The 27,776-nt window shown below is 52.6% G+C and overlaps 1 protein-coding gene across 1 annotated transcript in view; it reads right to left on the bottom strand.

Annotated features, from left to right (window-relative positions):
- Disc1 (DISC1 scaffold protein) overlaps positions 1-27,776 on the bottom strand; it is a 189,741-nt gene that overhangs the window by 115,628 nt on the left and 46,337 nt on the right. The window contains exons 4-6 of the mRNA XM_051168873.1: positions 22,635-22,755; positions 18,899-19,137; positions 2,431-2,485 (exon numbers count right to left, since the gene is read on the bottom strand). Coding sequence (XP_051024830.1) covers positions 2,431-2,485; positions 18,899-19,137; positions 22,635-22,755 — 415 coding nt within the window. The remainder of the gene's footprint in view (positions 1-2,430; positions 2,486-18,898; positions 19,138-22,634; positions 22,756-27,776) is intronic.

The following is a 27,776-nucleotide window of genomic DNA, read 5'->3' as shown; positions in this document are numbered from 1 at the left end:
ATCATGTGACGAGACAGCATGGAGTTGGTCATCTCTGCCTCAGACAAGATCTGCACTCAAACCGGGCCATACGGCACCTGGCCCTCAGCCCTCAGCCCCAGGAGCTGCTCAGCCTCAGTGCCTTGCAATCAAAGCACAGAGAGACAGAGAGCCCTCCCGGTGTTAAGAAAACTATAGCGTTCTCAAGGTCTCAAGGTCTCAAGGTGATGGCCCTTCTAGCCCATCTCTGAGCCAGGCAAAACAAGAAACTCATCCCGTTCCTCTCATCTGGGTGAGCAGCCCAGAAAACTCACAGTGGATTTCAGGCATTCGAGCCCAAGGTCATTTTGCAGACATTACTGGTTACTGACAGGAATCCATCTAACCCTGACCATGAGGCCAGAACAAAACTGTCAGGTGTGAGCTTTTGACACAAGTAAGGGTCCAAGCTTTCCTTTCTTCTCTGAGTGTGCGCATGCATGTGTTATATATGTGTATATGTTCATATGTTTGTACGCATGTGTGTGGAGGTAAGAGGTCAATTTTGGGTGTCTTCCTCAGTTGTTCTCTGTGTTCTTCTGACAGGGTCTCTCACTGAACCCTGAGCTCAGCGTTCCCACTAGGCTGGCCACCAGTGAACCCCGGGGACCCTCTGCCTCTGCCTTCCTAGTGTAGGGGTTACGAGCGAGCATGTGCCACAGCTGGCCACCTCCCAAGCCCTGCAGTCCTCCTTTCTCTGGTCACGAAAACAAACTAACACTTCTCCCAGGTCAGAGGCTCTGATCAGAAACTATTACTCTTCATCCTCAACTGCTGTGGAGCCTCCAGCTCCCAGTGATGGAGTGTTCAGGTCCAGGTGTCCATCAGGACACCTCAAGGCAACTCCCAGGGTATCTGGCCCCACAGCTATGCCAGGGTGGCCTTGGGGAGGTCTCCGATCTGTGAACACCTTATGTGACAGCCAGGTCATCGACTGTGGCATTAAAAGGACTCCACTTGGGGAGCACTATTGGGGAGCATCCTGGCAGTACCTGCTGCTTCACACAGTAGGGTCCTGCTATGAAAATACAGACAACGCAATGGTTAATATTTATTGGGGTGTCTGTTGTTGAGATGGGGTCTCACCATGTAGCCTTGGACTGCATGAAACTGACTACGTAGATCAGGCTGGCCTCAAACATGGAGATCCACCTGTCTCTGCCTCCCGAGTTCCGGGATTAAAGGCCTGTCCTGCCACGCCTGGCTGATGTTCACTGTTAACTTGTCAGGACCTAGAGTCAGCTACGAGAACGTCTCTGAGCATGTCTTCACAACTGGGTTAAAGATTTGGGAGAGCCACCATAAATGTGGGCCACACCACTCCATGAGCTAGGGTCCTGGGCTGCACAAAAAGAGGAAGTGAGCTGAGCCCCAACATCCATCGCCCTGCTTCCTGCCTGTGGATGCCCCATGACCAGCTGCCCAGACCCCTCCCACTGCATCTCTCCACCATGACAGACTGTTCCCCTCAACCCCTCAACGCTGAGCCAAACGGTGCTTCTTCCGTTATTTTGTCACACAATGAGAAGAGCAAGGCAATACAGACAAAAGATACTATTAGAAAAAAAAAAACAAAAACGGCTGGAAGAACTTAAAACCGAACCGATCCCCTCATCCGTTAACCCTTTCCGTTCCTGAGAAGCCTGACTTTGAGGCCCCAGGAGAAGCAAGTCATCTCCACCCTACAAACTGTGTTTGTTCACCATGTAGCCTAGGACTTTGTGGGACTTTGTGAACTCGCTCTGTAGACCAGGCTGGCCTCAAGCTCAGAGATCTGCCTGTCTCTGCCTCCCAAATACTGGATTAGAGGCATCTACATTTGTTTGTGGCAGCATCTTGCTATATGGCTCGGGCTGTCCTTGAACCCTTGATCCTCCCGCCTCTGCCTGGAATGCTGTGACTGCAGTTATGAGCCACTACAGCCAGCTCTAGAAGCCCTTTTAAAGATTTATTTATTTATTACGTATACAGTGTTCTGCCTGCCCCGCCCCCCCCCCCCCGCCAGGAGAGGGCACCAGATCTCATTATAGATGGCTATGAGCCACCATGTAGTTGCTGGGACTTGAACTCAGGACCTTTGGAAGAGCAGACAGTGCTCTTAACCTCTGAGCCATCTCTCCAGCCCTAGAAGCCTTTTTAAACAAAGGCACTCAACACATCCAGCGCCCCTTCCCTTCCCCCCCCCCCACCCCCCGCAGCCTCTAGACCAAAACCCCTTCTGAATGCAAGGCCAGCTGTCCACATGGAAGTGACAATGGGTGGAGACCACGTGGAGGTGGCAGGTCCCCGTCCCCAGCACTTCTTCTCTGCCACAGCCTGGGAAACAGCTCCGCAAAGTCTGTTTCCTCTAAAGTCCATGGTGATCTGGATGTGAAACTAGGTCAGAAGAAAATGGGGCGAGGGTGGGCTTACCTGAGCAGTGATTTCTCTAACAGCCAGGTTCAGTGATTTTGTCCTTTCCTGGAGGCTGGAAGAATTAGAACAGAGCGTTGGTCTTCTCAGCACCGAGGTGGAGCCCTGCACCTTAGACGCGAGCCTCCCATCACCCAAGGAGCGGAGGAGGAGCAGGAAGAGGGTGACCCAAGCATAGAACTAACACATGGCTAGGAAGCAGATCCCCCTCTCTAAGTACGCTTCCTGGGGTGCCACCAAAATCTGTCTTCATGGGCCGGGGAGACACTCTGTCAGCATACTGATTGCCACATAATTATGAGGAGCTGAATTAGACCCCCAGAACCCACATAAATAAGCCGGATACCGTGGTATACACTTGTAGCCAGCACTGGGCAGAGGAGGCAAGAGCATCCCTGTGGCTCACTGCCAGCCAGCCTAGCCTGCTTGATAAGTTCCAGGTCTGTCACCAGAACAGGTAAGCCAGGCATAGCAACCTACACTCTATCCCAGCACTCGGGAGGCAGAGGCAGGTGGATCTCCGTGAGTTTAAAGCCAGCCATGGCTAGCACAGCCTGTCTCTATTCTCCAAACAGTGATGGCAGGAGCCACCATGGTTGCAGAAAGCCCTGAGCCCTGTAACCAGCTTCCGAAAGGAGTGGGTCACGCTGGCATGGAGCTGTTGGCACCTGAGCAGGCATGTCAACCAATCAAGAAGCAACGCCAGCACCTCTGCCCCGGGCCTCAGTGAGAGTAAACAGACATACATATTTCATGTCTCCCAAGCACATGGAAGTCAGCCGCATTCCCTCTCCCACATGTAGCCACGAGGAGAGCTATGAATGCCCCAACACGTATCATCAAGTTGCTTAAAACATTATGGGACAGTCTTGGAAATTTGTTCCTTGAACCTCATTGATGTCAATGTCCGCCACAAGGCAAAAAAGTGGATATCACTATGAGTGCCAGCTGTGCCTTCTTTTTCTACTGAGTACTCTCTTCACTGGTTGATTCGTGCAGTGTCTCCCCAGAACATGATGGGGGACACAGGTTCCATGTGAACAGCATCCATCTACTGGGTTCACTCCCTCATGAGGAAGCCTCAAAAGCTTCTTCGGCAGGCAACTCTGTGCATGTCTGACCATGTGAGGCTACACCTAGGATCTGGGTCGAGAGCTACAGAAGAAATGCATGCCCCGCAGCAGCCAGAATATAAACCAAGACACGCTAACAACTCAAGTGAGGCGGGGAGCCCATGCCTGCGGGGAAAAATGTCCCAAGAAAAACTGTCACAGACAGGATAAAGATGGAGACAGTCACTTTAGGCGCAAATAGGAACTCAGGAGACGGCGGGGAAAGCTTACAGGTGAAGGCAAAGGCAAGAATGAAATCTCGGAAGATGACACTGACCCTGTGGTTCACACAGCAAGCTATGACCCGTGAACGCCCAATAGGGGAACAATTACTGCTGACATGAAGTGTTTTCCTCAGGGAGATTTTCACTATGGTGAAACACTGTAACCAAAAGTGACAGGGAGGGACGGGTTTGTTTGGCTTAAGGGTCCACATCTTACTCCATCACTGAAGGAAGACAGGGTAGGAACTCAAAACAGGACAGGAACCTGGAGGCAGGAGCCGGGGCAGAGGCTGTGGAGGGGTGCTGTTTACTGGCTTGCTCAGCCTGCTTTCTTACAGAACCCAGGACCACCTGCCCACAGCAGGCGGACCCTCCCAGGTCAATCACTAATTGAGAAAATGGCCTGCAAGTTTAACCGCAGCCTGATCTTAAGGAGGTGTTTTTCTCAGTTCAGGATCCCTCCTCTCCAGTGACTCTAGCCTGTGTCAAGTTGATGTAAAGCTAGGCAGCAGAGAGACTTGGGCGTGGGATGGAGCAAGGCCCACCCACGAGTAGGAGGAGAATCAAGTAGGATTTGTTTGGTCTCAGCAGTGGACAAGTAACAGTCATGTTTAGAACATGTATGATGGTCTATGGCAGGCAAGCTGTGACTGATATGATGCCCCAAGCCCATGAGATTCCAACTCATTCCGGCGGGAGCTCATTTTGCTTTTGCAAAGGCATGTGCCTCGCTCCTCTTCCTCCCAACACCTCAGAGCAGCCAGTCATCCAGAACCCAGAGTACAAGGCGCAGCTCCTGCTTTCAACCCCTGACGGCTGCTACGAGGGCAAGATAGTGTGACAGGTGCAAGGTGGGGACCCTGACTAGATGGAGACAGGACAATCTGAGGGAAGATGAGTCTGGGTGTCAGCTGATGTGGACAGCAAGACAGGACGGAGCAGGCAAGGTGCCAGGAGGAGAGGGCAGAATCCATGACGCATGGCTTGGTTGGAGACGCAGTGCCCACTCTGGAGCCTGCTAGCCAAACTGGCCACCTTGTGTCCACCCCGGAGCCTGCTAGCCACACTGGTCACCCTGTGTCCACCCTGGAGCCTGCTGGTCACACTGGTCACCCTGTGTCCACCCTGGAGCCTGCTGGCCACACTGGTCACCCTGTGTCCACCCTGAAGCCTGCTGGCCACACTGGTCACCCTGTGTCCACCCTGGAGCCTGCTGGCCACACTAGTTACCCTGTGTCCACCCTGAAGCCTGCTGGCCACACTGGTCACCCTGTGTCTACCCTGGAGCCTGCTGGTCACACTGGTCACCCTGTGTCCACCCTGGGGCCTGTTGGCCATACTGGTCACCCTGTGTTCACCCAGGAGCCTGCTGGCCACACTGGTCACCCTGTGTCCAACCTGGAGCCTGCTGGCCACACTGGTCACCCTGTGTCCACCCTGGGGCCTGCTGGCCACACTGGTTACCCTGTGTCCACCCTGGAGCCTGCTGGCCACATCGGTCACCCTGTGTCCACCCTGGAGCCTGCTGGCCACACTGGTCACCCTGTGTCCACCCTGGAGCCTGCTGGCCACACTGGTCACCCTGTGTCCACCCTGGGGCCTGCTGGCCACACTGGTTACCCTGTGTCCACCCTGGAGCCTGCTGGCCACACTGGTCACCCTGTGTCCACCCTGGGGCCTGCTGGCCACACTGGTTACCCTGTGTCCACCCTGGAGCCTGCTGGCCACACTGGTTACCCTGTGTCCACCCTGGAGCCTGCTGGCCACACTGGTCACCCTGTGTCCACCCTGGAGCCTGCTGGCCACACTGGTTACCCTGGGTCCACCCTGGAGCCTGCTAGCCACACTGTCACCCTGTGTCCACCCTGGAGCCTGCTGGGCACACTGGTCACCTGTGTCCACCCTGGTCACCTTTCTTCAGCAGTTGCCTTTCCTTCCTCTGCCAGGCTCACAAGAGTCTACTTGCTTGTTTTGGGTGTTTTTTGTCGGGGACTAGCCTTGAACTCACAGTACAGCGTGACCTTTCAGCACTGATCCTCTCTGCGTCCTGGGTGCTGGGATCACAAGAACGCACCACGACACTCAATTTTTCTTGTGGTAGGGGGTCAAACTTAGAGCTTGCTGCATACTGTACGGGTGTCTACCTCCTGAACTGCACCCCCAGACCGTCAGCTAATACCATCTTAATCAATGGCTCTCCACGTAATAAACCTTTGAGCCAAACACGCAAAAAAACAAAAACAAACAAACAAACAAACAAAACTAGCTCATGGATTTGCATATTAAAACAGAGAGCAGGCTCTCTTCCTGAGAGCCCCAGGGACCGCCTTTCCTGAGGTGGACTCAGCTCACTTCTCTGTGCTCTAAACTGGGCTCTAAGCTGCCCCTGTCCTAGAAGGAAAATGAAACTTCAACCCCAAGATCTCCAGGAGAGGAGGAGGGCAGTGATGCAGATAATTGAATGCATTGTTTTATATCTGATTTGATTTATATTTAATTTATTTAATTTATGCTATATTACTTTTTTCAGTAGATTTATTTTCCTAATTATGTGTTGCTCGGGCTAATATTAACATTAATTGTATCCCCAGGGGATACACAGAATGGAAGCAACGGGTGTGGGGAGACTATGAATCATCCATGTGTATTGCACTAGCAGTTTTCAAGCTATTTTTAGCAGTAAGACTCTCTGAGGCCTGAACATTCACAAAGCACAGTGTATACAACAGAGGAGCTGGTACAACAGTACGGTGAGTCGTGTTAACTCCACCCGCATTATGATGCTGCTGCTGATTCTGCGACCGCCACCCCATGACCCCCAGGGACAGGAGTACTAGTTGAGAATACACACTACACCAGCTAAATGTTGACAAGGATTCCACGTATGGCAGTAACAAAGATCGTCCCTCCGTCTCACTAAGATTACACGTTGATCACGACACAAGAACACGCCCTTCAGCACCTCGCGTGGTGGCACCGCCTGTGGTCTCAGCACCTCCAAGGCGGAGGAAGGAGGGTCAGCAGTTCAAGTTCATCCTGGCCTTCATAGCACAGCCAAGGCCTGCGTGTGGGCCATGTGGGATCTTGTCTCTAGACAAACGAACCGTGAGCCACCCTTCCGGACGGCAGGCTGCTGCACTGAGGTGCAGAGGCTGTCCACCCAGATGGCCTCATTTGCAGGAAGTAGCCACTTCATTCACAACAGCTGCCCTAGAGTAACAGCGTCACAGGCGAGACACGCCTGAGCTGGCCAAGCGCTTGCCACACAAGCCTGGGAGCCTGAGTTGCATTCCCAGAACCGGGTATTCACACAAGCCAAGGGGCTGGAAAGATGGCTCAGCAGCTAAGAGCACTGACTGCTCTGCCAGAGGGCCCAGGTTCCATTCCCAGCACCCACACGGCAGCTCACAGCTGTCAGTAACTGCAGATCTGGGGGATCTGACACCCTCTTCTGGCTCCCATGGGCACTGCAGGTATGTTGTGTATACACATACATAAAGGCAAAAAGAAAAAAGATAAAAATAAGATACTTTAAAACCCAGGTGTGGTGGTACATGCTTCAGGTTTAGTGAGGGGCCTGGGCTCACGGAACAAGGTGGATGACGCCTGTGGAAGACACCTGAGAGTGACCTCTGACCTCCATGTGCGCACGCACACCTGTGTGTGAGCACCCACCTGCACATGCACAATCTTGCACACATGAAGAGGAAGAAGAAGAAAAAGAAGAAGAAAAAGAAGAAGAAGAAGAAGAAGAAGAAGAAGAAGAAGAAGAAGAAGAAGAAGAAAGAAAGAAAGAAAGAGGGGAGGAGGGAGAGAGGAGAGAAGGGAAGGTGTGAGGGGAGGGTGTGAGGGGAGGGTGTGAGGGCAAGGTGTGAGGGGAGGATGTGAGGGGAGGGTGTGAGGGGAGGGTGTGAGGGGAGGGTGTGAGGGGAGGGTGTCAGGGGAGGGTGTCAGGGGAAGGTGTGAGGGGAGGGTGTGAGGGGAAGGTGTGAGGGGAGGGTGTGAGGGGAGGGTGTGAGGGGAAGGTGTGAGGGGAGGGTGTGAGGGGAAGGTGTGAGGGGAGGGTGTCGGGGAAGGTGTGAGGGGAAGGCGTGAGGGGAGGGTGTCGGGGAAGGTGTGAGGGGAGGGTGTGAGGGGAAGGTGTGAGGGGAGGGTGTGAGGGGGAGGGTGTGAGGGGAGGGTGTCGGGGAAGGTGTGAGGGGAGGGTGTGAGGGGAGGGTGGAGGGCGGCAGGCAGCATGCCCAGAGGAACCGCACGTAGAGATATGAGGATGCAAGTCAGAGGCCCTCGGACACCTTGATCCTGACTTTAGCCTCCACGCCAACACAGTGGCCGTCTGCCAAGCCCTCCTGTCTCTTTTGTTACTGAAACACAAGTGAACTCATACACATGGGATCCTCAGTTACCATGAAGACTAACCAAATGTGTTCTTCAAGCCAGCACACTGGTCTGTTAAGGGGGATAAAAGAGAAGAGTGGGGGGGAGAGGGAGGAGGGAGGGAGGGAAGGAGGAGGGAGGGAGAGAGGAAGTGTAAGGAAGGGAGGGAGGGAGGGAGGGAAGGAGAGGGGGAGCAAGGAGAAAGGAAGGAACAAGGGAGAGAGGGAGGGAGGGAGGGAAGGAGAGAGGGAGGGAGGGAGGAAGTGTAAGGAAGGAAGGGAGGGAAGGGGGAGGGAGAGAAGGAAGGAGAGAAGGAGGAAATATAAGGAAGGGAGGGATGGGGGAGGGAGGGAGGGAGGGAAGGAGAAAAGGAAGGAGGAGGGAGGGAGGGAAGAAGTGTGAGGGAGGGAGGGAGAGGGGGAGGGAGGGAGGAGGGAGGGAGGAAAGGAGGAGGGAGGGAGGAGGGAGGGAAGAAGTGTGAAGGAGGGAGGGAGGGAGAGGGGGAGGGAGGGAGGAGGGAGGGAGGAGGGAGGGAAGAAGTGTGAGGGAGGGAGGGGGGAGGGAGGGAGGGAGGAAGTGTAAGGAAGGGAGGGAGGGAGGGAAGGAGGAAGGGAGAGAGGGAGGGAGGAAAGGAAGGAACAAGGTAGAGAGGGAGGGAGGGAGGGAAAGAGAAAGGGAGGGAGGGAGGAAGTATAAGGAAGGAAGGGAGGGAAGGGGAGGGAGGGAGGGAAGGAGAGAAGGAGGAAATATAAGGAAGGGAGGGAGGGAAGGGGGAGGGAGGGAGGGAGAGTTGTTTTTCGGAGTAGTAGTTCTGCCTCCCAGGACACAGCTTTATCTCCCAACATCTATGCAGAAGTCTGACTTTTGTACAAAGCTACAGGAGTGTAGTGTCCTTGTCTCGAGTCTTTTCTGTCTCTTTTTAATCTCCCCATGCCCCAATTTCCACAACCTCCCTTGTTTAGGACAATTTAGTTTAAGAATGACAGATTGTTCCCAAAGCAAACAAGAAATGACAGAAAGGGCACAGTGACAGCCACGCTAAGCACGGAGGCTACTTGGGTCTGGAGCTGAAGAGAAACGGGGCTCTGCTGACGGTAACAGCCTTTCCAATTATGGCTCCAGTCCTTCAGCCTTCCACAGAGGCCAAGCAGGTCGGGAGAGACTCTGTAGGAGATGAGGACTTATCCACGTGGCCTTTTCCCTCTGGAAACCCTTATGTCCTCTCTGCTACTGCTGTCACATGTCACTAGCAGGTCTGTGGGGCACATGACAAAAGTGCCCCGAGTTCCTCTAGACTCGGGATAGCTTATTGAGGCAGGACGAGGCTGATCCTTAGTCTTGTCAGGGGCTGGTTAGCTGACACCTGTGCTCCTATGACGGGCAGTGTGGCGCAGTGGACGGAGACGCATGCCCAGAGGCAGGCATTCAGTGTCCACGTGCCAGCTTTGGTGAGTGTGCCCCCTCTCTCCACTTACTGCCTTACTGCCAAAGGTAAGGACATACCGAGGGTATGCCCATCTGTGCTCCCAGGGATGGAAAAAGGTGTCAAGCACAGAGAAGTCTCCTAACACATTCCTGTGTGACAGCAGCTCCCACCAGAGAGGCTCGTCCAGCTTACTGCAGTGTGTCCGCCTTGCTGGCTGGCCACGGAGAAGAAAGGAGGCAGTCACAGGAAACCAGGTGGGGAGAGGCTAGGACACTTGCGCCCCCTTCTAGGCCAGCGGTTCTCACCTGTGGCTACAGCCGCTTTGGGGTCACATATCAGACATTTACATCACGGTTCAAAACAGTAACAAAATTACAATTATGAAGCAGCAGCAAACTAATTTTGTGGCTGGAGTCAACACGGCATGAGGAGCTGGACTGAAGGACCACAGCGTCAGGAAGTTGCTTCCTCTGTGTCCACTTCCTTTCTGGTTCTTCCTCAGATCTCCGGAGCCCTTGCATCTAGACCTGACTAGGACGTCGCACGCTATCACCCCGAGTCCAGTTCACAACGTGAAGCTTCTGCCAATAGCACAGTGAGACTGGGATCCTGTACTGTAGGGCCGTGGCCATCTTTCCTTTCTGATTTGATTTTCTTTTTTTTTTTTTTTTTAAGACAGGATTTCACTAAGCAGCCCTGGCAAGGCCTGAACCTTACTATGTAGGTCAGGCTGCCCTCAAACTCACAGAAATCCACCTGCCTCTGCCTTCTCAGTGCTGGGTCATGAACTCTTTTTAATAAAATATAACCATACATAAGCTCTCCTGAAAGAATAACAAATTGGGCAGAGAAGCAATCCACACAAGGATTTATACACACACACACACACACACACACACACACACACACATATACAGGTTTCCTGAGCTTGAGGCACCAAACAAAGGAGCCAACACTTAACTTACTGGATTTTCTTTTTCTTTCTTTCTTTCTTTCTTTCTTTTTCTTTTTGATTTTTAAAAATGTATCCAGTCACTTTACAGCCTGATCCCAGTCCCCTCCTTCCTGAGGTTACTAGACTTTCTAAACTCTCTGAATTTGACAGTTAGGGTAAGAAAAAGCATACATGCACACCCATGTATATACACACACAAGTGTATACACATACACAGACATACACACACACAAACATAGATGTACATGTGCACACACATACATACAGCACGCACAAATACATGCACCCCGTTACACACACACACACACACATGCACACACACACATACACAAATACATGCACCCCGTTACACACACACACACACACGCACACACACACATACACAAATACATGCACCCCGTTACACACACACACACACACGCACACACACATATACACAAATACATGCACCCCGTTACACACACACACACACACATGCACACACACACATACACAAATACATGCACCCCATTACACACACACATACACACATGCACACACACACATACACAAATACATGCACCCCATTACACACACACATACACACATGCACACACACATACACAAATACATGCACCCCATTACACACACACATACACACATGCACACACACACATACACAAATACATGTGCACACATATACACACATAACAAATGCATATATATGAGCACCTATATGCATGTATACATACACACACGTGCACATACACACACGTGCACATACACACACATGCACAAATACATTCACACACGTATACACACATAACAAACGTGCACACATATATGAACACCCATATGCACATATACATACACACTTGCACGCACATATACACACGTATATGCACACAACATGTATACACATATGAATACCCATGTGCAGATATATGTACACACATGTACAAGCATGTGCACAAAGACACAAACACAAGCATGCACAAATACATATCCACGTTCTCAGGCCTGACGTCAAACTAGTAAACTGTCCTGCATTTCTCAGGCATGGCTTTATCTACCTCCATGTCCACCAAAACCGCAGCTTTATTTCCTTTGCGTGTGTCTAAGTGCAATGTGTGTACAGTGTTCATGTATGTGCACATGTATACAGATGCATATAGAGGCCAGAGGTTGACACTGTCATTTTTGAGAGACTTTCTCTAACTTGGCAGCACTAGGTCAAGGGAGCCCTGAGAGTCTCCTGTGTCTGCCTCTCCAGCACTAAGATTGCAGGTACACACTTTTACATGTTACGTGGGTGCAGGGGCTCTGGACTCAGGTGCACATGGCAAACCCTTCCCCAAACGGCCCTCACATCTTATTCTCCACCATTATCTTGGTATTTATTTGGCTTTTCCAGATCCTCCAAGTGTCAGTTCAACCAGGTCTACCTCGTCAGAAACTCGGGTGTGCGGGGTGGTGGGGTTACAGTGAACCTCTTTCTCTTAGTTGAGTTCATTTTCTGGTTTCTCATCATTACCACCTTCAGAAATGTCCAGCTTTGATTCGACGGGCTGGCCCAAGCTTGTCTTCAAGCCATAAGCCCTGGGGAAGCATGGATTCTGGGGGAAAGCCCCAGCAGAAAAACATGCATTGCTGATCAGATGGACGCCTCCCCAGAGACCATGCTGAGGATCCCAGGCTTGAAACGCCACCTCTATGGCTGCCCATCGCTGCTCGCCCAGCAGCTGGGGTGCACAGTCTGGGTCCCTCAGCCACTCACGGGGGGGGGGGGGGGGGGGGCGGGCGCGGGCATGCTTCACATGCACTGGTCTCTTTGGTTAGCCTGTTTCCTTTATTTATCCTTCTCTCCCTCCTCCCTCTCTTTTGGCTCCCTTCCTGTTTGGGAGCTTATAGGACCTTTATTTAGGAAGTACTTCCTTCGCTGGAGGAAGTGCGCCACTATGTGTGGGCTTTGAGTGTTTACAGCTCCATCTACTTCCTGGTCTCATCCTAGGCTTCCTGTGTGTGGCTGAACTGTGGCCAGCCAGCTTCCTGTTCCTGCTTGTTGCCACATCTCCCCCGGCCGAACGGACCCTATCTGCTAAAATAAATCCCATTTCCCTCTAACTTGCATTCGTTGTGTTATTATCACAGGAATAAGTAAATAAGAGAAGTAGTTACAACAGTGCCAAATGCTAAAGGTTCTCCCTCACAAGTCTTACCTTCTGGTACACGACTGTGTCACCACACTTACATTCTTGACAGATATTTACCTACCTCATGAGTTGTTAGAAAACAACATGTACAGAGAAAATGAGGAAGGATGGAAAGAAGCGGGGGGGAGGGGGTGAGAAAGGACAAACAGAGGGAGAGATGGAGGACAGAAGAAAATAGTTGGTTAGATGAGGGAAGGAGGGAAACAGGAAGAGAAAGAAAGAGGGAGACCAGAAAGGAAGAAAGGAGGGAGAGAGACAGGAAGAAAGGAGGGAGAGAGAGAGACAGGAAGGAAGGAAGGAGAAAGACAGGAAGGAAGAAAGGAGGGAGACAGGAAGGAATGAGGGAGGGAGACATGAAGGAAGGAGGAAGGGAGACAGGAAGGAAGGAAGGAGGGAGACAGGAAGGAAGGAGGGAGGGAGAGAGACAGGAAGGAAGGAGGGAGGGAAACAGGAAGGAAGGAAGGAGGGAGGGAGACAGGAAGGATGGAGGGGGGAGACAGGAAGGACAGAGGGAGGGAGACAGGAAGAAGGAGAAAGGGAGAGAGACAGGAAGGAGGGAGGGAGGGAGACAGGAAGGAAGGAGGGGGAGGCAGGAAGGACGGAGGGAGGGAGAGAGACAGGAAGGAGGGAGGGAGACAGGAAGGAAGGAGAGAGGGAGAGAGACAGGAAGGAAGGAGAGAGGGAGAGAGACAGGAAGGAAGGAGAAAGGGAGAGAGACAGGAAGGAAGGAGGGAGGGAGGGAGGGAGACAGGAAGGAAGGAGGGAGGGAGGCAGGAAGGAAGAAAGGAAGGAGACAGGAAGGGAGGAGGGAGGGAGAGTCTATTCAAACATAGTCTTGACATCAAGAAATCTCAGCTTCCTCCAGGTGATTTCAGAGGCCTGCAGGCCTGGGAGGGGAGGCCATTTGTCCCTGGCAAAGCAGGCAGGTAGGAGGCAGAGACCAGGAATAGAAACAGAGCCCAGAGATGACATTAAACACCACCAGCCACCACCAGAGATGGGGGCACAGAGCGGAGACTGCTCCTTGGCTGAGGGCTGCCCTGAGACACTGTCCGATTTGTTAGCAGGTGTCACCTCCCCATCCCCTGGGCACAGTAATGAGACAGGCTCTGGCATCTGGCTGGTCTTAGGGATTCTCTGCCACAGCTCCCTGACGCCAGCCTTGCTGTCATCCCAGGTCTCCCCCACTCTAATATGGGGTGTATTTGAGGGGCAGGTGAAGCATTTTGTTTCTAGACAACTGTGACGTGCTGACTTCTACTAATTCAAATCTCACTTGGAAGCAGTCCCGGTCCAGTTATGGGGCTCTGACTTCAGTGTGAGGGCGATACCCAAGGTACCCTGGGCAGCGCTCCGCCCCCCCATTCCTAGCCTGCCATCTCACTGCAGCGCCCCTGGGCAGTCACTTGAGGATGAAAGAGGCACAGCAGGCCTGGCTTCTGCCTTCCCAGTTCCCTCCTCAGCACAGCTGCGCTACAAGCGTCCAGACTCTCCAAGCGAAACCCAGCCAAATTTGCTCTAAGCAGGGATCGAAGTGTTTCGCAGTTTATGCCAACAGTTTGTTTAAAAAAAAAAAAAGACCCAACATGTTTCTTCCAAATGCACAACCAGAGACAGGTCATCCATGAGCTGCCAGAACACATTTCACATGGAGCATGAAAAGTCCCAGGAGCTGAGTGACAGAGAACTCAACCACAGGCCCACGTAAGCAGCCAGGCATCCCTGAAGAATACTAGGAAGCCACGCACCAGCCTGCTGTTATTACTGCAATTACCCTCCGCTGGCTCGCTGTACAGGGAGCCAGATGCATGCTACACGAGGTCCCAGGCTGCACCCACCCCCTGGAGTGTGGACCACAGCCGGGGAGGTGCAGCTGGCAGCACCAGTGTGCAACGAACCAGAATCACCACACCCTCCTCCTCCTCATAAGCCAAATAGGCGGAACGCGCGTGCACAGATGTTGCCCTCAGAAAACAACGGAACTGTCGCCTCTGCCTTGCTCCACCCCACATCCCGGCCCCATGAATGTGTTAATGGAGCCAGTCTGGGATGGAAGAGGTACCAAGTCCCTTCCAGCATCTGCATCTGCATCAAAAGAAGACCCTGCAGGACGAAAGACAGATGCTAAGGCTGGAGAGCCGACCCGGGCTCCATAGTTAAGGGCACTTGCTGCTTGTCCAGCCATCCAGTGGAGCTAGGTCCGGTTCCAGCACTCACATCATGGCTCAGAACCGCCTGGAACTCCAGTTCCAAAGAGCTGGTGCCCTCTTCTGACCTCTGTGGGCACCAGGCCTACATACTATGCACAGATATATATGCAGGCAAAACATTCACACAGATAAACTAAATTTAAAAAAAATTTTTTTTTTTAAATTCAAGACAACTTAGAGCTTGTTTTCAAGCCCAGGGGTTGAGATTCCAGGCAAGATACTGACTCCTTTTAAATTTAGTTTCTAATCAGCATGTGGTATCTTGATCCAAGCTGAGCTTAGCTTGTTTCTCCCCACGTCAATCTCCTCCTCACAATCCTCCATCTTGTAAATGGCCTGGCAGGAACGACCTTACAAAGAGGAGCTGTGTCCCTTCCTCTGGCCATCAGATTTTGGCTATGAGAAGGGAAAGGCTGAAGCCAGCCAGAGGGGACTTGTCCCCTAGAAAGGTGTCACACAGTTCTGACCACCCACCTGTCAGACAGCCACGCAGGACAGACCGAAGCTGAAGGGCAAGGCCACACCTTGGCCAGCGCTGTGTGGCTACGCGCACTCATGCCCTCTATAAACCTCCTGTGAGGATGCTCATGGTAGACATGGGAGTCACTGCACCCCGCTATTCCTCTTTGGGGGGTAACTGCACCCCGCTATTCCTCTTCTCAGTGGACCACACTGAATAGGTCTTTCCCTGCTTTCATTATTATTTGCCTCCGTCACGACCCGACTGAAGATAGAGGCTCAGCTTACTCTGCTAGGGCTGCCAAGGCCCACACAAGACCCTAACAACTCCTGGAAGACTCTCAGAGCCATCCCTACCCCCCCCCCCCACCCCTAACCTCCCAGCTCTCTGCTGGAACCCTTCCTGCCCCACACTCCCCTGGATCAGATCCTGCAGCCTCCTTTTCATGGCCGTTCTGAAGGAAACAGAAGAGTCTTCAGCCTCCCGACAGACTCCGCATGTGCTGGAGGACCACGGGGGCCACATCATTCTCATTTCCCACGCAAGTCTACAGGCCTGGGTCACCTGACTCCAAGATATCAGAAATCTAAAGGTGGCCCCCACCCGCCCTGTAACGGTACCTTAACTACATAACACTCCTGTCCCTCGCATGCTCAGGCTCCCACACTCCTTCCTTGGGATGCAGGACTCTTCCCCTCCCTCTGCCACCGAGAAATTAGCCTCAGTCTGGCTTCAGGTCTGAGCTGTAGTCCTCTCAGTAATGATGTGGTGCTTGCTCCCGCCTTCCTCTGAGACCTACAGAAAGGCACACACGCAGCTGCGGGGGGGGGGGGGGCAAACTCTCTTCTGGGCCCCTGCCCTGCTGCTCTCTGTATCTAACAAATCTACTGTCCTGAGGGACGATCACCTGTCCTGTGTCACATGTATTTTATGGCCCTTCCTTAAAGCCTTCCCCCCCCCCCCCGACTCACCCATGGGTCCCTTTCCAGTCTCCTGGCCTCTGCCCACTCACTCTCACATAAATAGAAATATATAAAAACTAGAAGCTAGGATCCACAAACAAAAGAGAAGACGTGTTTGTCTCTCTGGGGCACCACTTAATATAATGTTTTCCTGTACATTTTGAAATTTTATTTTTCCTTACAGGCAAATAAAGGCCAACAGGCTTTCAGATAACATGGCAATGGACAGTGACCTACGAGCCACATGCTCATTAGCCACTCATGAGCTGGGGACACTTAGGCTTATCCCATTTCCATGCTTCTGTCAACAGAGACACAATCTCCATGGCTATGCAGCATCTGTGGTGAGAGGCAGGCTTTTGCCTAGGAGAGGCACTGCTGGGTAATCGGGGCATTCTATATTTAGTTTCTTGAGAAGCCTCCACACTGACGTCCACAATGGCTGCACAGCCCGCCCTTCCACCAACAGTGAATGAGGGCCCTGTTTTCTCCACAGCCCCAGCAGTGTCTGTCACCATGTGTCCCCAATGAGCCTGACATTTCACACGACTTCTGCGTTTCCGTGTCCTGTCAACTTCCTGGCTGGTGACTTTTTACAGTTGTCTCCTTTGAGCTGCCAACAATTGGTGAGTGACAGAGAAGAAAGAGTCGGCTTCTTTAGGGGTGAGGTCTCCCTTAAGTTGCCCTGCTCTGGTAGACGACCCTATACCCATATGTATGCAGGCAGAACTTACTGAGTTTAGCGGGTTATTAAATAAAAATGACACGATGAAGAAAACACTTGGGGGGAGGGGAATCCAGAAGGAGTTGAGGGGACAGTAAGAGGTGGAGACAATCAAAATACATCATATGCATTATGAAATTCTCAGAGAGTATTTTGTGAAGTGCTGGACCGGTGCCCATCAGGCCCTGGACAGCCTCAGGCCAGCACAGGTTCCCTGAGTCCCATGCTGGCATGACCGTATTCTGAGAGAGGCTTTGTGCAAGTCCAGGCATGGCTGGCCTGTGGGTGGACACTCCCTGTTCTGGCACTTGCTTGATGTCGGAAAGCAAGGCTGCAGCTGGCCTCCAGGGATGCTGTCAAGTCTGTGAGCGGATAGCAGCTGCCGGGCTGTGGTAGCCAGGCACAGTGCTGAACTCCAGAACCCACCAGGCTGAAGCAGGAGGACCACTGCCACAAATCCGAGGCTAGCCCTGAGTGGTGTCGTGGCTAGCCCTAAGGGGTGTAAATATCAATCTCCCAATTCGCATAGGAATCATAGCGTGAGGATCCCCCACAGGTGGGGAGCACAGTGTCCCAGCGGAGCCCCGAGCCCCCACTGGATGCCCTCCCCACCCACGCAGAAGCACTTGCTTCCCATGTGTGTCATACTGTGTCCCAAGTGTCTTCAAAATGAGATTTGAACCCTGAGCAGCAACAGGAAAACCCAACCACTTAGGAGGCAAAAGCGGGGGTGGGTGGGTAGTCCTGAGGGGCTAGCCTGAACTACATAGAGAATTAGAAGCCAGCCTGAGCTACACAGGGAGACCCTATGGATGTGTAGATGTGTGTATCGCAAGCCCCCCCCACCAAGCGTAAATCGCCGGGAATATTCACTTTGTGATACGGAGACACCGGGTCTGGGAATCCTGAGCATCCATTCTTCTTTCCCCTTGAGGCTTAAGTCAAATTAAGAACTTTTAAAAAATGATTAGCTTTCTTCAGCTTCTGCTATCTGTAGAACAGACAGCACAATTCGCGCGACCCACAACAAAGCGAAAATCGCCCAGCGTCACACATATGGTGATCGCTTAGCCATCGACAACCAGCGGGACACGGTCATTTGTCCCAGCGCCCCTATGAAAACACACATTAAGGTGTTTGGTTTGTTTGCTTGTTTTTTTGTTGGGGGGGGGGCTGTGTGTGCACACATATACACACATTGGTGCACACACACACATACACATGAGAGTGAGAGAGTGAGTGAGAGAGAGAGAGAGAGCGAAAAGAGAGTCAGAAACCTTCGTTGCTCACACGCTATCTTATTTTTATCCATATTATGGTCACTGAACCTAGAACTCTCCGATGCAGCTAAGCTAGCTGGCCAGCAGGCCTTAGAGATCCTCTCAAGTCAACAGCTCCAGAAATGGGGTTACAGGTATGTATCACTGCGCCCAGCTTTCTACAAGGGTTCTGGAGACTCGAACTCAGGTTCTCATGCTTGTGCAGTAAACACTGAGCATCTCCCCTGCCTGAGTCATACTCTTTCAATGCCACGCCCTATCCTTTGATTAGACGTGGACTCTGTCCTCTGCAGATGATTGTCTTCAGCAAAAGCCAGTGTCACAACCTCTATCCAAGTGACCCCCTAAATGTGAGATGGAGAGAGGGAGGGAGGAGGAAGGGAGGGAGCTAAACAGCTCGTCATGCTCAGGACTGACCCTGCAGGGACTCTAACACCAGACACCTCCAGCCCTTACTTCCGCTAAGCACCTGTGGACTAGGGACAGCTAAGTCATCTCAACAAACAGGCGAAAATGTTGGAAAATGAGTTAGAAAGTTGCCAGTACCTCCTGAGGGCTTCAGGTGGCTGCAGGTGGAAGGGAGGGGCCTGGCTGGCAGTGGTCAGGCTCTCTCCCAAGGCCTTGCTGACTTCCTGCAGCTGGCCCTGGGACAGCTGCGCCACCAGTGGCGCCAGGTCTCGGCCCTGCCACTGGAGCAGTGCCTCCTGCTCCTCCAGCTCTCGGCTCAACTGTTGCTCTGTTGCCTCCAGCGTGGACACCCTTGCTTGGAGAGCTTCAATTTCCTTCTGCAGAGAATGGGGAAACAGATTCAGCCGTTAGCCTGCTGGTCATGAGAACGGCTAAGTGAGAGTGGGCACCCGTGCCGCAGTCTCAAGGCCCACCCACCACCTACCTGGAAAGGTCATGTCAGCTTTATGTTTCCTGTGAGCTAGCAGGAGGAACTACACCCCCTCCTCCCAAGCATTAAATATGGACAGGTGCTTCCCTCCTGATGGGCAAGTGAGGGCGCTAGCAGCTCATGCCACACACAGACACCAGCCAGGAGCCAGGAGGAGGGCCGGTCTTTAGAATGCCAGACCAGTTTAGTTCCCAGGACTGGTGAGATGACCCTGTCAGCCATGAAGAGCTACTGCTGACTCCCCAGAACCCATGCAAAAGCTGGGGTTCCAAAGAATGAACCTCTAACCTGGGGCAGGGGTGGGGAGTGGGGAAGAGAATGCAGAGACAGGAGGACCCCGGGACTTGCTGGTCAGGCAGTCTAGCCCGATCAGTGAAGTCTCGATTCAGTGAGGGACTGTGGCAAACATAAGGTGAAGATCGGAGGAAACAGTATCAGCTGCTGTCCTCCACACACGAGTGCCCACATTCAGACACACACACAAACATACAGACACACACATATACACACAAACATACATATACACAAACATTCAGACACACACAAACATGCAAATACACACACACACCCAAACACACACATGCAGACACATTGTCTCTTACATACATACACTCCCACTTACACACATGCACACAGAGACACACATTCATTCATACACATACTCCCACATATACACACTCATACATACACACTCTCACACACATGCACACTCATATACACACAGAGACACACCCACACACTCACATACACATATGCACATACACTCACACACACACTCACACAAACATGTCATTTGCACTAACTTATTGACCCAGAATCTATGCTAACCCATAACCACCGTCTGTCTCCAAGCCAACGAATGAACACGCAGCAGGTGCCTGAACATGGGGTGCTCCGTCCGACCATCCGTGCTGGGCAGAGAGCCATCACCTCGCTGCACAGGCGGCTGACTGTAACCCCAGACTCTGCTAACGGACACGCACCATTTCCTCACTGCTCCCAGATGATAAGAGAACAGCTTAACCCTGATGTCTCCTGAATGCTCTCTCTGCCCACAGTGCAGATTCTCCACAGCCTCCTGCACCCATCTGCCGTCTCAGAGACGCCATGTGCCCTAACACCCCGCTCTGCGCTTCCTGCTAACCCAGGTCTCACTGCGCTCTACAGGGGCATCTGCCCTTGAGACTCACACCACCCACTCCCTACGTCTCTCTCATTTTTGTTTTTGTTTTTGTTTTTTGCTTTCTTTTCTTGGAGGCGACATCTCACTTAGTAGCCAGAGCTAGCCCAGAACTCATCTTGTAGCCCAGGCTTGACCCTACAAGGATACTTTTGCCTCAGCCTCTTATCCTAGGAAGACAGGTTCAAGCTTTTCTAAACTACAGTAAGAGAGATAAGACGTAAGATTTAGCATCTCTGCCATTTTACACACTCAGTTCATAATGTTAGGTGCACACACAAGCCATGCAAGCACCCCCACCATCCAGCCCAGAACTGTCTCTAATAAATACTAGCCCCCCACACCCACACATACAACCCATACCCACCCCCCACGCACCCACACCAGCCCCACCACACCTCACCCACACGTACACCCACCTATACTTGTACCCACACCCCATACCAACACAACCACACCCACCTACACCCACCTACACTCCTACCCACACCCACACACCCCACCCCCACCCCCACACCCCCACCCCAACCCCCACACTTACCCACATCCACACACACCCACACACCCCACACCCACACACCCCACACGCCCTACACCCCACCCGCACCCACACACACCCCCAACCCCCACACTTACCCACATCCACACACACCCACACACCCCACACCCACTCATACCCACCCACCCACACAACACACACACCCCACACGCCCTACACTCCACACCCACCCACACACCCCATACCCACATCCACTCACACCCACACCTACCCACACCCCACCCACCCCCATACCCCCAACACACCCCCACCCACACACCCCACAGCAAACCGCTTTCCTGCCTGGGACTCTCTTCTAGTTGAATTTACAGTATTTATCTTTCGTGGCTGCCTCCCAACGGCCTCTGCATTCGCCTGCACTGCCCTGTGACGCAGTGTCCTTTCCCTGTGAGGTGAGTGGCTGATCTCTGCATCCTCTCCATGGTCTGCTCATCTATCCAGCGATGGGCACCTGGGCCATAGTGAGATGTATCAGCCAGCCTGCGCCTTCTTTCCGGGTGTGTGGCCACAGTGGGGTCGCTGGGGCCTACGGAGTCCGCTCTTCTAGTTTTCGAGAAACTGCAAACTCTTTCCATGATAGTCTTACAGCTTATTCTTTGTCATTAATTCTTGTGTGTGTGTGTGTGTGTGTGTGTGTGTGTGTGTGTGATGTGTATGCTTGCACATGTGCATGCACATGTGGGTGGGGCACCTAGGCATGTGGGTACATGTGGAGGCCCAAAGTTGATGTTAAGAATCATGTTCGACAGCTTTTCCATCTTGCGGGTCTTCCTATGAATCCCTGCTGCTGCTGGTGTGTTTCTCACGGCTCCAGTTCTAGCTCCAGGCTCCAGGCTCCAGGCTCCAGGCTCCAGGCTCCAGGCTCCAAGATCGAGGCTCCAGGCTCCAGGCTCCAGGCTCCAGGCTCCAGGCTCCAGGCTCCAGGCTCCAGGCTCCAGGCTCCAGGCCACAGGCCGCAGACTCCAAGATCCAGGCTCCAGGCTCCAGGCTCCAGGCTCCAGGCCGCAGGCTCTAGGTTCCAGGCTGCAGGCTGCAGGCTGCAGGCTGCAGGCTGCAGACTCCAAGATCCAGGCTCCAGGCTCCAGGATCCAGGATCCAGGATCCAGGCTCCAGGCTCCAAGATCCAGGAGTCACAGACCCTGCTGCCTCTCAGTTTATGCCCCAGGACTACTTTGAGAACTGCTGGAGCCCCTTCCTGGCTCTGGTCTCACCTTGGAGCCTCATTCAGAGTTCTAACCCAGGATACTTCTTGGCCAGACATCACCACCGCTGTGGGCCAAACACGATTCCATACAGCTGTTGCTCGTTACAGAATGCAGCCTCACACCTGGGCCAGACTTAAAACCACTGTGCCTTAACAGTTGCTTCCCAGAGTACAGCACGGGAGGAATTCCCACAAAGCACTCCCAGAGACACTGGCCACCACAGACAGGGAACAGAACCTGAAGGTCCTGAGGCCCATACTGCTGTGCGGCTGCAGCCCTGTCACGTGCTGAAGTGGTTCCTATGTTCCCCGGGCCCTTCCCACACCTCTGCTTTGAGTCCTTGCTCTCACTTCATGGAAGCACAGGCTCACTTCACTGGCCCTGACTTCCGTGGGTAAGGAAGGGCCCACTCCCTCCCTGGAAGAGTCGATATCGCTCACCTGCAATTGCTCTCTCTCTCGAATAAGCCAGTCTCGCCTGGTGATAGATGCAGGCAGGCTGTCCTGGACGGTGGTCCTCGGCTCTCCTTCATGTGGGGCCTCTGGGTCATCACTGCCAGCGCTGTAAGTAACAGACTTGCATTGGTACAGGTGTGGAGGAGCTGATGTGCTCAGGTGAACACACACTTAAAGAGACTCCAAAAGCCTCCCCAGGCACAGGTCATCGGGGCGCTCGCGGAGTCCCTAATGTACATTTCTGCCTCAACTCCTGCTGGGGCTTTTTCTTCCCGAGCCTGTACTTTCCTGTGCCATAGCCCATGGCCACCCTGGCTACGGGCACCTGGCACATAGTTAACCCAACCTAAACTCTGCTAGAAGCACGAACTACGCATCAAATCTAGAACTCCACATGTAGCCAGGCAACAAGCTCTTTTGGCATGCATGAAGCCCTGGGTCCCAAGCTCCCTGGCGTCACTTATCAGGACTTGGCAGCACATGCCTGTGATCCCGGGAGGTGGCGGTGGCGGCAGCAGGATCAGAGGTTCAAGGTCACCCTCCGCTACATAGTGAGCTTGGACTACATGGGCTCGAACAAATACCAGAGACTCCACGTGAAGGCGAGGAGTGGAAGGGCATACATTATAGAGGCTTTTTATGTTTATTACGTGTTGAAATGATCATGTTTTTTGAAACGCTGGGTTGAATATAAACATGTTTTCTATATTCACAGTTGTTAACACCAGTCCCACCCATTCCTCCAGCTTTTCTTGTTGGTGTTCAGTGGCCATGGGCCTGTGCTACCAGCCCTGGCTTCAAGAAATCCTGGGGGGCTGGAGCGATGGCTCAGAGGTTAAGAGCACTGACTGTTCTTCCGGAGGTCCTGAGTTCAATTCCCAGCAACCACATGGTGGCTCACAACCATCTATAATGTGATCTGATGCCCTCTTCTGGCCTGCAGGTGTACATGCAGGCAGAGCACTGTACACATAATAAATAAACCTTTTAAGAAAGAAAGAAAAAGAAAAGAAATCCTGGATGGCTTTTCAGCAAAGCTTTTCTGAGGAGCTGCCTCTCAGTCACAGCTGCCTTGGACCTCACTGCAAGGCTGCTCCCCGCCCCCATGGCCCCCACCACCAGTTTCATGTGCTTAAAGGCTAAAAGTAGTAAAGTCAAAGTTTTAAACTGACGGTAAGTGTAGGTTGAGAACCGAAACCAGAGAGGGGAGATGTAATGGCCTCGAGCTAAGGCACTATGGGCAAGTCGCTAACGAAGGAGCCAAATCACCTGGGGAGATCAAGGGACTCCTCTGGTCACACCGAGGGTAAGAGATGGAAAGTGGGTGTCAGTGAAGACCACGCTGTCTCTTTTCTGTTGCTGTGATAAAACAGTCCGAGCAAAAGGCGGCAACAGAGAGGAGGAAGCAGTTTATTTCCACTTACAACTCCACAGTCCACATTTCAGGGCAGTCAAGGCAGGAACCGGAGCAGCTGCTCATATCACACCCACAGACAAAGAAAGAAGTGCTTCCTGCCCACTTGGTCTCGGCCAGCTCTCTGTACTAGGGAATGGCGCCACCCACAGTGGGCTGTGTCCTCCTACGTCAATTAACAATCAGGATGACCCCCCCCCACCCCCCACCAAAGACATGCCCACGGGCCAAGCTGGTCTACACAGTTCCTTGAGAGATGCCAGATTGAGTCAAGGTGACAGTTGGAATTAACTGGCACTGATGCCCTACTCAGTGTTATTGCTGCGATGACGCACCGACCACGACCAAAACAAGCTGGGGAGGAAAGGGTTTATGTGGCTTACACTTCCAGATCACTGTTCAACATCACAGGAAGTCAGGGCGGGAACTCAAAACAGGGCAGGAACCTGCAGGCAGGAGCTGATGCAGAGGCAATGGAGGGTGCTGCTTACTGGTTTGCACTCTGTGGCTTGCTCAGCCTGCTTTCTAATAGAACCCAGGACCACCAGCCCAGGGTAGCACCATCCACAATGGGCTGGGCCTCCCCCATCAATCACTAAGAAAATGCCTTTCAGCCTTGTCTACAGCCTGGTCTTATGGAGGCCTTTTTTCCCCTATTGAAGCTCCCTCCTCTTTGATGACTCTAGCCTGTGTCCACTTGGCATAAAAGCCCACACTTCAGCACTGTCCAAGACACCCTGTGTTGGAAAGGCCATACGACTTCCAGAAATTTGTTCCCCCTCACCTCTCCCCTACATGCCACCCTTCCCCATGGAAGTCCCCTGAGGGGCTCTTCCCCGGATGGCATGTGGTGAACAGAGAGAACACAGTTCCCAGAGGACAAGGCAACAGTGAGAACTCGGCTGTGCCTTTCTCTGTCTTTGAACTAACCCAACCCTCTGAACCTCACAGCTTCCTCATTACTGGACTACATGGGGAAGGTGGTAAGACACTCTGTCCTTGGGGTGCTTGCCGGGGACCCCCAACATCCTCACACATGCACTAGTAGTAAAAAAAACACTGGACCTGTCTCGTAGGCACATGCCTACGCAGTTGAGTTTGGATACGAAGATGGCGGCACAATGAGCCTCTTCCATGTATCATGGTTCTAACACCTCGGCTTCCAACAGCTGTGAAAAGAGGGTCCAGGCTTCCTCAGGGTTCCAAGATGCTACGCACGCACTCTGCAGGCCTGACTTGAGTGTCAGAGGGAGACGAAGCTCCCCAGTGCCCAGCGCTGAGTCAGGGCTCAGCAAATACCTGCTTATGAACCCGTAGCCTTGAAAACAGAGAGGTCATTTCTATCCTGTCTCCTGCTGCGTTAGCTCATTTCCTCCCCTGACTTCTTTCCCAACTTGTTTGGCATATGCTGATATTAGACTTCCTAGAACTTCTTGAATTGACGCCATCTGGGCTGAGGTGGGGGTTACTGCAGGAAGTCAACACAGAACAGCTGTAGGGAGAAGCTACCCATGCCCAGCTGGGAACTCTGCGCATGCTCAGTCACACCCACTTTTTTTTTTTTTTTTTGATTTTTTTTTTTTTTTTTTTTTTTTGAGACAGGTTTTCTCTGTATAGCCCTGGCTGTCCTGGACTGACTTTGTAGACCAGGCTGGCCTCGAACTCATAGAGATCCGCCTGTCCACTTCTTAACCTTAAGAAAAGCCTACCCTGAGCTTAAATGACACTCCTCTGTCTCTCATGCTCCTACTTTTGGGACAGAAAAGAGGTCCAGGGGAACCATGGGTGGCCCAGGAATCAGGGACAGGCTTCCATCTTCCATGTCTTTGGTCCCCAGCGTCTCCCTCTCCTACACACTCTTTTCTTTATCTTCGTTAAGTCTCAATACGAGAGCCCCCATGGCAGAGCAAACTGGCATTGCTACTGTAAACTAATGAAATGTAAAAGAGCAGACCCCTCGGGGAAGAGGAAAGCCTCCAGCAGCGCGGGGACCCGGGACTCTAAGATCCCACTCTCAGCCCCACCAGGACCTGCCCCGTTGAGGGAACGTCTGTGGTCTCTTTCCCATGAGTCTTTGAAGGGATGGAACACAGCTGTAAAATGTGATGATGAGCCACAGAGAGAAGGGCAGCAGGAAGACGCACAGGCAACATCTTCATTCCCCGAAAACGCCCTGTCAGTTTCCCTCCTGTGGCCTGGGTGCGCATTCCAATCTGAGGGTCACCATGCCCGGGTCTCGGCAGTCCGCCATGGTACCCACTTGAAATCAAAGGACTGTGTGCTCAAGAGCGAAGATAGGAAAGGTGGCAGCGTGCTTTTCCAGCAGTGGGTCCCCTCTCAGGGTAACAAACTACAGCTAGTGTGTCAGGCCGGTCCTCTCTCGGTAGGACTGGAAATCCTTCCTGTCCTTCTTTGTATCTTCGTCAGACTCTTCTCTCACATGTTTTCAGTCACCCTCTGGGGAAAGGTCTCTGATAAAAAAAATACTCGCCATGAGTGCAGGCGTGACCCAAGTGCATGCACACACACACACACACACACACACACACACCATTCACACATGTGTATGCATACATAGGCAAACACACACACACACAAACCACACACACACACAAGCCACTCACACACACACACATTCATGCATATGCACACACATGCAGTTAGGTGAAAACAAGGTATAAATGAGAAAATTGCCAGTCAACTGCAATAGTTACTGAACACTCTCAAGACAAAAGAAAAATGCTCCTTCAACTGCATGTTGACCTTCTGACCTTGGTGTGACAAAGAGGTGAAATCCGCCCCCCCCCCTTTGTTCCAGAATCAGAAATGAGAGTTAAAGACAACAGGCCTAGAAGTTCTTCACCCTGAGTCTGTAACTGAGGAGGAGGAGCCTACGCCAGCCACTGCACATACAGAGCCCCCAGGGCACTGCCACCCCCAGCACCTCCTGCCCTCCCACTGTCAGAGTGAGACACTGACACACATACTGGAGCAAAGAGGACGCGTTCTGTCCTGCCCCCACCAAGAGAACAGAAAGCCAGGGCACCTCAAGATGGCAGAGTGGGGTCTGGCTCCCCAGGGTACAGCGCTGCCCAGTCTGGGTTCTCCTGACAGCTGGACCTGAGGTAAGAATCTGACTAGGTTGTTTTTAGAGAAATGACCAAAGAACAGGAGCCAAGGAGAAGAAAGTCAGAGGGGGGAAATGCACGCTCTACCAGATCATCCCCTTGGACAGCTGAGGCCCCTAGCAGGAACCTTCAACATAAAATGCACATGGTTCACAACTGCCCCTAGAGGACTGAAGGCCAGGGCCCTGGTGACTGTGGCCCGTGGGGTTATATTCATACCCATCTTTCCAGGAAACAAAAATATTCTTCTTCCTCCTCCTCCTCCTCCTCCTCATCATCATCAACTTCAGTACAGAATTTTCCTGTGTGACTTCTAGTCACACCAATAGCAGAGTTAACCCTAACCCTAACGCCTGGCAGAGGAACCTGGGTAAAGTGCTGAGACAGCGACGTGAATGTGTCCTCAGCTGCAGAGGGACTCGGAGACCGGGTAGAAACGCTACAGCAATAGTGTCCGCCACAGTAGGTGTCACAACACTTCCTTCCTTCTGACATGGCTTGTCCTATATAGCAGACATGAGGGAGCTGGGCAGCACAGCATGTGGGCACAGTCCATTGTGGGTGGTCTCAGCACCCGTCAGCTCA

This window comes from Acomys russatus, chromosome 26 (assembly GCF_903995435.1).
Source record: "Acomys russatus chromosome 26, mAcoRus1.1, whole genome shotgun sequence".
Lineage (NCBI taxonomy): Eukaryota > Metazoa > Chordata > Mammalia > Rodentia > Muridae > Acomys > Acomys russatus.
Note: the sequence above shows the minus strand (reverse complement) of the source record. Positions and strands in the feature narration are given on the sequence as shown.